The sequence below is a fragment of the Streptopelia decaocto genome (genome assembly GCF_964273445.1).
Source record: "Streptopelia decaocto genome assembly, chromosome: 1".
Lineage (NCBI taxonomy): Eukaryota > Metazoa > Chordata > Aves > Columbiformes > Columbidae > Streptopelia > Streptopelia decaocto.
Window position 1 is genome coordinate 148,562,169 of NC_138663.1, and position 13,910 is coordinate 148,576,078.

A 13,910-nucleotide genomic window follows, 5' to 3' on the forward strand; every position below is an offset into this window, starting at 1 on the left:
ATTTAAAATGGATGCAAAATATTCATATTTTTCAAATTAATGTGAAATCTTACTCATTTTTAATAACGTGGGAGGGAGAGGAAGAACAACAGAAACACTTAAGCAAAACCAATGTATTTTATTTCTGTCAAGTTCATATTTCATTTTTAAAGAGTCACACAAAACAGCTTCAGAGAACTGCATCTCATATAGTTTCTTGTTAGTTATCATGGCTATTTGAAATACAAAAAGCATTTAAATCCTGTTTTAATCTGAAGCTCTTTTAGTTAATAGTTTTGAAAAGGTCAGCCTCTGCTGTAACTAAACACCATAGTCACAAGCATCAAAAACTTACAGGTACTTTCCATATTAAGTTAGCAATGTCAGATAAACTTTCATCCAACAGTGCAGCAGTGCCACAATATCTCAAGACATTTTGATTAGAAAGACCATCTCTGAAATTTAAGACAGTGCTTCTACATAGAAACCAAAAACTAAATCATCAGCAAAACCAGTGAACAGTTGAATTATGTCAACATTTATATTAAATAATATTTAGTAGACTAATCTACCATACCATACCATATGAAGAAAACTCTTTTGAAAGGTTATAGTGGATATATTCACTGAATACTTTTGTACTACAGCATTCATCTATGAACGCAGCGGTTTGTGGCAAGGACATTTTCTTTGGTACAATGCACTTACAACAAAGGCACGTTGGCCACACGTATGTAAGGCAAGAGTGTATTAAAGCAGACTCATAACACAAAGTCTGTGATGGCAATGGCAGTAATCACCGCAGTGTATGTGTACAGACCATACTTCAAAATTCCTTTTGCACCATGCAGCAACAAATGATGTTTTCCAAATGCTTTAATAAGAAACTGCAACTCCTATGCCTCCAAAAGCACACTGTGAATTATTGCTTCCTCAAGAGAAATTATCAGTATTGTTTCTTCTGTCATCAGTATTATGCAAAGTTCAAACTGAAAAGCAAAAGCAAGCATATAAACTGTTAACATACTCTGAAGAAATAAAGCTAAAACAGAGAAAACAAGTCTAAACATTTTCTGAAGTTGAGAGTTACTCATAGTAGTGCAGATAATTACAATAATTTTACTACCAAGAATTCCACTTTCATACGTAAATCCAGAAAAAGGGGAGTCTAGGAAAAGGAACTCGGTAACATTACTAGAAATGCAATGAATTTTGGGAACATAAGGATGTTGCTAGCATACATTCCCAAAATGTCAAGGCTGTCTTGATGATATTTGTTGAAATACATGCACTCATGCAACTTATATAGTTTTTCATTATCTAGCAGTTATGCATAATTTTTGTACCAAAAATCTGCTTTCAACTGCAGTAAGATACTACACAGTGCTGTATCGGTAGACTGAGAGAGCTGGGTCTCTTTAGTTTGGAGAAGAGGAGACTGAGGGGTGACCTTATTAATGTTTATAAATATATAAAGGGTGAGTGTCACAAGGATGGAGCCAGGCTCTTCTCGGTGACAACCAATGATAGGACAAGGGGTAATGGGTACAAACTGGAACACAGTAGGTTCCACTTAAATATGAGAAGAAACTTCTTCAGAGTGAAGGTGACAGACACTGGAACAGGCTGCCCAGGGGGGTTGTGGAGTCTCCTTCTCTGGAGACATTCAAAACCCGCCTGGACACATTCCTGTGTAACCTCATCTGGGTGTTCCTGCTCCGGCAGGGGGATTGGACTAGATGATCTTTCAAGGTCCCTTCCAATCCCTAACATTCTGTGATTCTGTTAAGATATCAATCAACAAAATGTTATCTGCAGTAAAGCTGTAACCAATCAGGAAATAAAATTAATAAATGAATTGACTTCTGGTTTTGGAGGAGAAAAAAATTTAATTCAATTTAATTTAATGTATATAGATGAACATTTAATTCAATGCTTATATTCAAAGAAGTTGGGCATGCTATTCTGGAGACTACTTTTCAATACATTTCTGAAATTTCACAATTTATTCGAGCTTTTATTTTGGGATTGGAGAAAGAAAGAAGTGGGTGGGAGGGAAGAAAGTGAAATGTTTGTTTATCAGGTCATATTCTGCACTCAGTGTAATTTTACAGACAATTTTTTCCATCTCTCATCACAAAAATCTGTTCTAGGAAAACACAAGTAGTATTATGGGACAGCAGCAGACTGCTTCAAAAAACTAACATATCCTACATTCAAAACCTGAGTGCTGCAATCAAATACTATTCCTGGAATTCTCTGAGTGAATTTCTCTCCCTCTCTAACTTCTCCCTCTCTCTCTCGCTCAGTTCGTGAACATTCACAATTTCTTCATCTCTGATATCAAAGCACAGGATTCCAAATCGAAAACCTTGGTTCCTTCAGGGAAAAACAAACAAAAAAAAAGGAAGAATGCTCATAGAACATACTGCAATTACTCTGAAAGTAAATCCAAGCAAGAGGGTATTTTAAGGGAATTTTACACACTCCTGTCTTCTTATCATGTAACAGAATAGGAGCAAGTTCGTATCTTTTAGAAAAGATTACTGACATTTGCGTTATAAAAGTGATATGTAAAGAATTTCTTTATTGTTGCCTCCGATGACTAGCATCAGCACTTACTTTTTGCGGTCCTTGTCTCTCTTCAAACTAAGAGTAGGGGTAGAGAAAGTCGCTTGTGATTGGAGTAATTCAGCATTAGCTTTCTTATGAATAAACATAGCTATTTCATCTTCTAAGCTTTTTTCCATTTCCTCTAATTTCAGTCTTGCTTCTTTAAGCATTAGCATACGATGTTCAAATTCAGTCTGTAACTATTTAAAAAGGCATAAAAAATAGTATTTCCAACTAGTAACACCAGATGGTGGTATTACAATTCAAAAACCCTCTGCAACTGAACAGCAAAACCTACCTCGCCTTGTGTTAGAAGTCATAAGAAATTGCAATTATTTCCCCAGACTGATAGGACTAAAACACAGCAATCCAGCAAAATAATCATTCATATCAGATTGTTCTCACAGAAGCCAGGCTACTACACAGAAAGTACAGATGGAAGCCATGGAAGGCAATAAAACAATATTAGATTTCACTAATCTTTATTAGATCAAAAATAAGGAGGCCTTTAGAAAGGAAATACTTGCCAACAGGATTAAATCAGGATGTGCCAAGTAGAATCTACTTCCCTAAAACCAAGGGGGCAAGGAATTGTACATACCATAGTTACATAGGTATGTGTTTTCACATATATATATATTAATATGTATATTGCTTACATTTACATATTAATATGTATACACGCAAGAAGTCTGGTTGGAGGAGTTACTTGTGGGCTGCAGGAAGTTAACTGCTTTTCTGCAGTAACTATTATTTGATTGTTCTTTTTCCATATTAATGGATTTTACTCTCCAGATGCATTTTGACCAGTTTAAACCTACTGTGAAATCGCACATGATAACCAAAGGGTACTTCCCTCCACCTCTCCTCACCTCCCATCTCCCCACACACAAACTCTCCTCGAATCCTGCTTCTGTATCCATCTGTTCTGGTGTAACTCAATCTGAGTGCAGCTATACTGGTATCGAAATCAGAGAGATTTATTTCCATCTTTTGCAAAGAAGGAGCTAAGAAATAACAACAATTATAAATGTAACAGTATGCCTGTTCTGCACAGTAAAGCTGTCAGGTTTTGTATATGTGGTATACAATTTATTTATTTCATTGCAGCAGTGAACCAGATCCATTGCAAAACCAGGTATGTCAATAAAAACATTCAGGGTAGAAAGAGGCAGGTCCTAAGCAACCGCAAGTCTCGGGAGTAATAATGCTGCACATTGCACCCGCGAGCTTCCTCTAAATGAAGGCTGTGAAAGCAATCTTCAGTACAACAGAAAATCCTGTTTATCTTTAGTTTCCAGATACACACACTTCTCAGAGAACGAGCTGCAATAGTATGTGACAAATGTTCTTTAGGAGTGACTGCATGATCACTTTCCCACATTAGGAACTGGGAAAACCAATATCCGTAATTCAATTGCAATATGCAGAGCTCACAAACCACCGCATCTAAATCACAGAAGAAAACATCAAGGAGTACCACAGATAATATGTAAGGCCTTGCTGAATCTACTTTGAACAAGGCCAAGTATTCTTCCAGTTGGATAACCTCACACTGAGAAGGACTGAACCTGATTTTTTTTCTTCACATGGAGGACTTAACAGATTTAGAAAACAAAGTCTTAAGGTGCCTTCTTATTTAAAACATGCACCTGAACTTCTGGCAAAAACTGCTACATCTTTGCTGGGAGGCTGAGGTACAGAAGAGAATATTAATAAATATACACAGGTTTCCAATTTCAATTAGACCAGTGTTTGAAGATAAATATGCATGATCATGATAGACTTGTGCAGAAAGTAGATGAGAATAACCTGTTTTGCCAGTACAGCTTGATAGGACTAAATCTTCAATAACAAATTCAAGAAATGTTCCACATCTCCCAATATTCTTAAGGCAGCTGGGAACAGATGAGACTTTAAAAACAAAATAAAAACAGCATCCCCCCTTCCCACTTTCAAACCTCTCAACATGAAGGCTAAGCTTATATTTAATAACTGAACCTGGAGGTCAAACAAACACACATGCCCCAGTCTCTTAGGCTTAAAAACAACTTAAGGGATTTTTTTCGTGAAATCTTGTTTTTTACAGAGGAACCTATGCATGAAAAACACCTATGGTGCTGCTGTGGCATACCTATGCTTCTCAGCATACAGCTAGAGAAGACAAAGAAACATGCAACCATTATATTCATCACTTTCTTACTTCACCATATCACCTCCTACTCTATTGACTTGTCCCAACTATCCACAAAAGCCTTTAGACCAGGGGTGTCAAACTTATTTTCACTGGGGGCCATATCAGCCTCGTGGTTGTAACTGTAACTACTACATTTACACAGTCCTAAAATTCCATTCGGCACTTTGAAGGACCATGAGGCTGATGTGGCCCGCCATGAGAATGACTTTGGCACCCCTGCTTTAGACCACAAGCTCCCTCCTTCCAAAAGAAGAAAAAAAAAAAAAAAAAAAAAAAAAGGCTGTGCCATTTATAGAATCATTTAGTTGGAAAAGACCTTTAAGATCTTTAAGTGCAACCATAGCCCTAACACTGCTCAGTCCACCACTAAACCATGTCCCGAAGTGCCATAACTACAAGTCTTGTAAACACCTCCACAGATGGTGACTCCACCACTTCCCTGGGCAGCCTGTTCCAATGCCTGACAACACTTTCTGGGAATAATTTTTTCCTAATATCCAGCCTAAACCTACCCTGGCACAAGTTGAAGCCATATCTTCTAGTCCTGTTACTTGGGAGACCAAGCCCCTCCATGCTACAACCTCCTTTCAGGTGGTTGCAGAGAGCGATAAGGTCTCCCCTCAGCCTCCTTTTCTCCAGGCCAAACAGCCCCAGTTCCCTCAGCCGCTCCTCATCAGACTTGTTCTCATTTGCTTGTGTCTAATGAATCTGCTAATCCAATCAATCTGTGTAATCAATCTGCTTTTGATTTTAAGCATCACTGCCCTCAAAATATTAGGAAATTATAAATATCAACTAGCTGTGATTTTGCTAAGAACTTAAATGTTCCAAATGGCAGCAAACAAACTCAAGACAGACAGGCATGCTTACCTGTTGCTTTGCTTCTTTCAATATTGCGTCTTTCTCCTTCAATCTCTGCGCAAGCTCTTGTCTTATCTCCTCCTCCTTCCTTTGCAGTTCAAGGTGGAACTCATGCCTCTGTGCTTCAATGGCTTCCTGTAGACTGAAGTCCAAAAACGTAAGCAAGTCTCCAGAATGCTGCTTTATTCAATGTGGAAAAACAAGAATCTGTAACTTTATTTAAACAATTAATAGTCATCTGAAATACTAATTTCTACAGCCCCCCCATTTAAAAAAAAAAAACAAACAACAAACCTAAACAGAAAAAAGATCTTACCTTTCTGAATTTTTATTGAAGTAAACAACCCTGAGTATAATTATTTATGCTAACAGGTCCTGAGCAATTTACATTTCAAAGTAAATACAGCATTTTAGGAATCTCATGTACTGAATGACTTGAGTTATAACTTTCTGCCTCCAACACGCATAACCCTTTTCTTTAAGTTACTTATTAATAAGACACTGAAATTGCTAGAAAAATTCCCTAAAATCTACGCATTGTGAAACTCCAGTCTTAAAATAGGACATTACAAAAACAATGCATCTGGACCATTAACAAACTAACTAACTGATCATTCCTATATGAAAAGGAAAACAACAGAACCCTCAAAATATATAGCACTCTCTTTATATAAATGTCAAAATTTAAATACAGCCGAGTTACATCAATACAGACTAAATACAATTTCTTACGTAATTCAGCATTCAAAAGATAAGGTTACTTTCTAACATGCATCAGCCAAAACCTCAATACTGCTTGTTTTTTCCTGAATCCTCTCCCCCAGAAGCTACTATACTGCATACATAAAACACTTGTATTTGAAATTATATTGGAGGTGTAAATTAGTTCAGATCATTGACCAAACATCTGGCAACAAAACAGAACAGCAAGTAATTAAAACATTACTTTCAAATCTATGCCTCCCTTTAAAAAGATTTTTAAAGGTTACTCTACTAGAGATTTCAGTACACAAGGCAATTTTTTCCCTCCAAACAAGAGCTACTTGAAATTCAGAAATTTCCTTCATATCAAAGCATATCATAGCAAATTAAGACATGCTGGTAATTTTTTCACATAGTACTAGAAGTCTGACATTTTCAGGGTTTATACTACTACTGCTATCACTCAGTGCTGGCAGGAGAAGTTCTCCTTTTGAGGGAAAAAGGCACAGAGCTTGTACACAGATTTATGTCATACACCAAAGTACTCTCTACCTTTGAAAAGCATTCCTGCATAACAACACAAGTTCTTCCAACAAAACACTTAACACAAGTTCTCTAAGTCACAAGATTCCAGAGAGGCAAAGCTGCCGGATCAGAACTGTGCTAATGGTTATTACAGAAACAAAAGTATCTGTCCAGTATCTTGTAGGACATGGCTTATGAGCAGATCAAAACACAGATAATGTATCTAGATCTTTATTCTGGGACTATTCTCTTACACCATTCACCTCTTCTAACACTTCCTAAGGGCTGACTAGTCAGCCCTTCTCAGCTATCATGAGTTACTGTCCTTTGGCAAGTATCTCATGCCTTCCACTCCAATGTAAAATAAATATATAAAATATTTAAATTTGCTTTATATTTTTAATGCACATAAACAGTTTTGTACCAGTTTCTATGTCTCATCTTTTACTGATTCTATTTCAACAGTTTATAAATGGAAAGACTTATGAAAAAAGATATCTAAAAATTATTTAGAGCAACAGTAAGATTTAAAACCTCTCTTCTGTATTTAAATTCGCAATGACTGGACAGTTTCCCAATCCTAAAATTTCTTATTTGTATTGAAAATATAATCTAAAGAGTGAGAAGAATTACCTGGAAATGGCACATACAAACTTAATGTTTGTAAGATCTCAAGGTCAGAGCACATTTCCCTCTTATTTGAGCAGTACATTGCAACAAAAGAAATTCAGAACAACCACATTTTTTGTTTGGTTGTTGTTTTGTTTTTGGTTGGTTGGTTGGTTGGTTGGTTGTTTTTTTGGGGGGGGGATAGTTTTTTCTCATCTATGAAGTAACTTAGGTCATCCTAAAATTTTATCTATCGTATGGGAGGGCATGGTTTTCACATAGGTATATTAATTCACACTATCTTTAAGTATAGACAGCATATGTAACACCAGTAAAGCTACAGCACAGGTTTTTCAAGTGCTAGCAACCTCACTACACCCACTCCTGGGCCCTGTGTCAGTTCTGCTTGCTGACATGCTGCCTTTGAGTGCAAAAAAAGACGCTAGAGCAAGTGCTAGACTAAGCTAACATGGGCAATAGTGCCTTCATTTCATTATGTGGACACCTTTAGACACAAGCTAAGCTAGTTTATCAGGTAAAAGCAATTTTGTCTTGAAATGAGTAAAAGATCAGCTTTGCAGACACTGATTTACCAAGTAATCACATTACATGTATAAGGAAGAGAAGAAATAAAAGCATGGTTTTTAAATTCCAAGACAAAGACAAAACTGAAACAAACTCTCTTCTTCTGTATTTGGCATATCAGTAATATAATGATCCAAACAGCCTTTGGCTTTAGGAGGTTTGAGGAGGAGGGGAAAATAGTTCAACAGATCTTAAGCAAATCCTTTCAACATTACTGCATCCATTGTTCACGCTAAAACATTTTTTTTTACCTGAAGACTGGTTTCACTGCTTCTCATATAGCATATTATGAAAATCAAACTCCCAGGTTCTCTCATTCCTCTGGGTTGGACCTCTAGAATTTTATACTCTGTACAAAACCACTTGTAAACTTGCTGTGTTAAAGATAATTATTTCCATCATGTATTCTTGTTGAGGTTTTGGTAGAAGGGAAAGGATTGTGAAGAAAGTCTACATCTTATTAATTCATTACATTCCTCATAACAGCACTATCACCTACCTTTCCTCAGAAGCAGAGCTGTGACATACACTTTCTCCATCTGCATAAGCCTCAGAACATGGAAGCCTAAATATAAAGATGCAAATCAAACATGTTATGTTCATAAATAAAGATTTTGACTGAAGCGAATTAAACTCCCAATGGAACACGTTTGTGCACTTTGAACACAGATATTTACTCAATATTTTACAGTTTGTCCATTTAAATTTGAAAAACCTTTCAAATTTGAAAACTCCACTTGTAACGTTTTGCATAACATTCCATTATCAATGAAGGTATATCACAAAACTGAAAGAATTTAAAAGTTAACTAGTGGCAGGTATTTTTAGCATGGTCCCTTGACTCAGTGAACTACCTACATTGATATTAAGCAACATTAAGGATGTGGGAGATCTAAATAATTACCATTTTCCAAGTGAAGTCATGAAAAACAGGTGTTCTGCATGTGGTCCAGTCTTACTATTAGGAGGTTAAAATATTTAGCTCAAATACAAAGGTCTACAGTCAGTCAGATGAACTCCATTCCCAAGTGACTTCTTGAGGAAGAAGCCTATATAGCTTTTCAGATACTAGGTTTCCTTTCTTAGTAAAGACAACGACAGTCATATCAACCCCCCTCTACATGTAAACTTATTCACATTATTGTATCCTTCCTGTTTTTCTGTCATCATCCTCAAAATAGACTGAAAAGTAAACATGTTTTTGCTCAAGAACTGCAAGGTCTGAATAGCCGTTTCTGGGAAGAATAAAGCATGGAATATGTGACTGCCCACATACTGAGAAACTGAGATGTTTATGTTACAATTATGTTTAACTGCAATTATGATGAAGAACAAATTGTAAATACGATCGCATAAAAACAATTAAACAAGTGAATTATTAACGTCAGAGAATCCAAATACGCAAGCATACAGCCTGAATATCAGTCTTGCCTATTAGTTTTCTTCTTTCAAAACAATAATGTCCCCTTAAGCAACAACATAGCTTAGACTGAAAATGGATCTACAAAATGTCCAACTTCAAAACAGTAGTAATCCTCTCCTCTCTTGCAAACATCTAAGCTTACTATATATATATATATATAAGTCTGTTTGGCTGGAAGCACTCTTCATGTCTAGATTTCTATTTTCAACAATCCTCAATTCTTCCATTCAGGACATCCCATCAATTATCTCTTGCTGAGATTGACCTGGAACTAGGCACTCATTTTCCTAATGGGCACAAGACTATATCATCCACACAAAAAAGGTCTATCTTTTCAACAACAAAGAAATGCAGAACCTAATTTGAAGTATTAAAAAAATGATAATAAAAGCCCTTCCTGGATTTACATCCAACAGATACTGCATAAAATGCATAAACTACCCCCCAAATACTCTGCTATCCATTGACTTCATTATACAAATGTTGCCATAGCAGACTTTCCAAGCCCATTCCTGACTGGCTGCTTTTCATGGCTTGGAAACCAAATTATACCCATATGACTAAGTTTAGTCTTAGATGGTAATCCACTTATTCCCTGAAGCACTTTATGGTGGATTCTTCATTTTTGAAGTGGTTTACCACATGTTGAGTTTTAATCTGAAATGGTATATACATGACTATAATTCTCATGACCTTTTGGTATGACATCCCACTATGAAACTGATTTCTTCATTAAAAAGTTTTGTATATTGCTTTTGCAAGGCATATGAATGAGATTTATTAAGTTCCCAATTACCTATTAATTTATGTTATGCTAATTGTTGCTATCCAATTTACATAAATAATGGTTTGATAAAATGCCAATATAAACCAGGTCTCCTGAAAGCAGCAGAATAACCCAAATTCCGATGGATGATTTTATGTTCTATTATCTCAATGACTGTAATACCCAAAGTCCTGCTAGCATTTTTACACCTTTTAAACTATATAGTTAGGGTGCCTAATACTTCCTAAATACTATTTACTTATTGTGAGTACTTGCATGGTACACTGATGCCTTAGCTACTTCCAAATCAGCCATGACCTTCTCATGCTACTGCAGCACTGCCAAGCTCCCAGGAGTTTCAAAAGACAGTACTTCATCCAGAGGTAACGATTTACTGACAACAAATGCACACTGGCTGCCCAACAACTGGTAGGAGCAGAGGTCTTCTGCTTTTCCTGCAGTGAGAACACTAACCATGTAAACCCACCCTTGGAAGCATCCAAACCTTTACTGCAGTTTGAAAATTGAGAGTTTGTTCCTAAGTTATTAGAGAGAGACTAACAGATTGATTATGTAAACTTCATTTTCCCTGGAAATCTGATTAATGAAAAAGTTATTTTTTAGAATGTGATTGCAAGTAAACAAATGAAAAAGTTATTATGACACAAATTCACAAAAAATATAGGACTAGGGAATAGGGATTTTTTAAAGCGTACACAAGACAGTCACTTCAGACTACTACTATCTTTATTTTCCATCCTCGCAACTAATAATAAAGAAGAAATAGTATTTTTGCTATGTGCTGAACCCACGTTCTTCCAGTCTCCCATAAAAAATAAAGCTTGACAAAAGGTTCTTTCACATGTAAGAATGAACACCTTTAGTTCTGAAAAGCCTTTAGTGAAAAGCCTTTAGGTCTGCCCATGACCTATCTCACAAGGTATCTGAAAATCCAAGAATTACTGGTTTTGCTTTACAGTTGCATAAAATTTTGGATGAATAAACTACTGTTGTACTTTTAAATCCAGAAGAGTGGTACAGGAACTTCACAGGCAGCTTTTCTACGACATGCCAAAAGGCAGGGTGTGTTAGCTACTCTAGTGTCAATGTTCAATTATTCAAGTCTTGCAGAAATTTTCTAAATTTACATAAAATAACCCAATTCCGATTACCCAATTTAGTATGTAGACAGCTACATCACAGGCACAAAATATGACTTCTCAACATGCACTTTGATCATTATTTACACAAGTAGCATGACATTTTAATCATCAGTCATATACTGCTATGCAATATCAACTGTACTTTAAAACTACAGATCTTAGAATCCAAGTGTGTAGTGGCAGAGCCCCCCGCCTGGGGGGATGGGCTTGTCACCAGCCTGGCTGAGAGGTAAAGCCAGAGACAAAAGAAACAAAAGGAACCCTATGAAAAAGTAACAACCAATGAGCAATCGCCGACACGTGCGTGCAGAGCGTGTGGACAGTGCATGCAGCCTATCATGTTATTGTATAGCACGTGTTGTAACCAATCACGTTGCAAGGCACGTGGACAGGGCAGCTTTGGTATAAAGCTAGCCCGGTCAGACAATAAAGTGAACTCTGTGAAGATCATATTGGTGTGTCAGGTTCCGTCTCTCGCATGGAAAGCAACACAAGTGTATGTATTGTAAAGATGTTTACAGACAAAGAGGATCACAATTTAGTAACACATTTTTGCCTAGAAGAAAAGGATAGTCCATATTATGAAAGATATTTAACTTTACAAGTCTGCAAAATGGGAAGCGCTGACCTTCCTCTATGGAAAGAGACGTTTTCTATTACACTACTAAGGATGTCACTTTTTATTGTTTTCTCAGTGGGTTCATAAAACACCTTATGTCAGGGGTGTCAAACTCATTTTCACTGGGGGCCCACATCAGCCTCGCAGTTGCCTTCAAAGGGCTGAATTTAACTTTAGGACTGTATAAATGTAGGAGTAGTTACCCAGTGAAAAAAAGTTTCACACCCGTGCCTTATGGATATGGCTATATTAGTCTGCTTATTACACTACTTACTGATCCTCTAAATATTCTTCCCCTTTTATAGTATCATAAAACACCATAAAACATCATAAAAAGACAATCTGATCATTAAGTAAAACAAGAAGGAAACAAACCAGTGAGTTCAAAGCACTAGAAGCTGTTTTTAATGCAAAGTCATATTTTGTTTTCATGTCTTGTCTAAGTATTTCCCACCATGTCTATGCAATAATAGCACTTGGCTAAACCACGAAGGCTTGAACAACTCCTGAAGCATCAGTTCTTCCCCACTGGGATTCTAACCACTTAAAAAAAATACAGTCCCATGCATAACATGACCAAAGGAAGTTGGAAGAGGGAGAAGACAGAACTGGAAATAAAAGATTAAATGAACTGGATACAGAAATTGTAAATACCTCCTGCAAAAAGCAGGTTTACTACATGAAACAACTAAGTGTCTCTAACTCTTTGCTTGACTTTCCTTTGGAATCTTCTATCAACTGCCTACAGTCTAGGAAGAGATTTCTTGACCTGAAAAGGCTAGACAGTTGTTATTATGACAGGTAATGTGGGAAGCCAACAGTTGAACCAATCTGAACTTCGAGTCCAACCAAACCATTGTTCAGAAACAGACACTGCTAAGAGAGAAAGTAAACTAGCATACTCATAAATAAGGAAAATAATTTTAAAAGCATAATAGTATATGTACCTAAAGAAAACTGACATTCTCCATGACAAAAATTAAAATCCCCAGGTTTACTCTAAAAGAGAAACATTTCAGAAATACAACCAGCTTGTATGCCTTTAAAAGCAAAGCTCATATAATCCCATATACTTCTCCATGAAGATAACTGAATGAACAGCTACATACTTACTCTGATTAAAAAAAAAATAAAATCTTTCCCTCTTAGAAAACCTATTCTATGTATGAACCTGGCTCTATATTGGGTCAAATGTGAAGGGAATGGATGCTGAAAGCAAGTGCTGCACATAAAGTCCTTTACCTGACTGTTCTGTTCTCAGTGTCAATGTCTCTGAAGCCCATCTCCTCCAGTCTGCAGCGTCTGTACAACTCATAATGGCGTACATGAGTCTGCTCTCTTAAGTCTTCCATATTTGTACAAATAAGCATCTTGCGAAGCTTTACAAAGTCACAGTGGTTCTCATTTTCCACTAATCCATGAAAAGAGGAAGATTTTATTATTATGTGCAAGTAGCAAAATTGTCAAATTGTATTTTAAACAGCATTGAGATTTATTTCTTTTGTCTACTAATTATACTTCCAGGAAAAAGTATCTCATTGTTTCTTACACTTTTTATACTTGCTTATAATTTCTAGTATAGACATTGAAGCACTAACTCTAGGTACTGGGGAACATGTTCCAACACGTCCTGATTGCCCATTCAAGTTGAACAATTATAAATTTCTCTCTTTTTACCCCCTTCTTTACTGACAATCATAAAACTTTGAAATTTGGCACTGGTGGAGACACTGACACTATACTTACCTACTCAAAAACTACATATTCCTTGATTCCAGAGATGCATCAGTGCTGATGAAACTACCAGTTAGTGCACACTTCAAGTATCAATCGCTATACTCCTTAAACTGTTGATCCAAAATACAATC

At 36.4% G+C, this 13,910-nt stretch overlaps 1 protein-coding gene across 2 annotated transcripts in view; it reads right to left on the bottom strand.

Annotated features, from left to right (window-relative positions):
* Positions 1–250: 250 nt before the first annotated feature.
* The window catches only part of SEPTIN10 (septin 10), a gene marked incomplete at its 3' end in the record, with an annotated part of 33,142 nt that continues 19,482 nt past the window's right edge, over positions 251–13,910 (bottom strand). The window contains exons 7-11 of one of the 2 annotated variants that reach the window (XM_082051696.1): positions 13,285–13,453; positions 8,571–8,636; positions 5,660–5,792; positions 4,709–4,743; positions 4,232–4,490 (exon numbers count right to left, since the gene is read on the bottom strand). In XM_082051696.1, the coding sequence (XP_081907822.1) occupies positions 4,232–4,490; positions 4,709–4,743; positions 5,660–5,792; positions 8,571–8,636; positions 13,285–13,453 (662 nt within the window). Of the gene's footprint in view, positions 969–2,601; positions 2,793–4,231; positions 4,491–4,708; positions 4,744–5,659; positions 5,793–8,570; positions 8,637–13,284; positions 13,454–13,910 lie in introns of those variants that run through there. The other variant, XM_082051697.1, reaches the window with a different exon arrangement.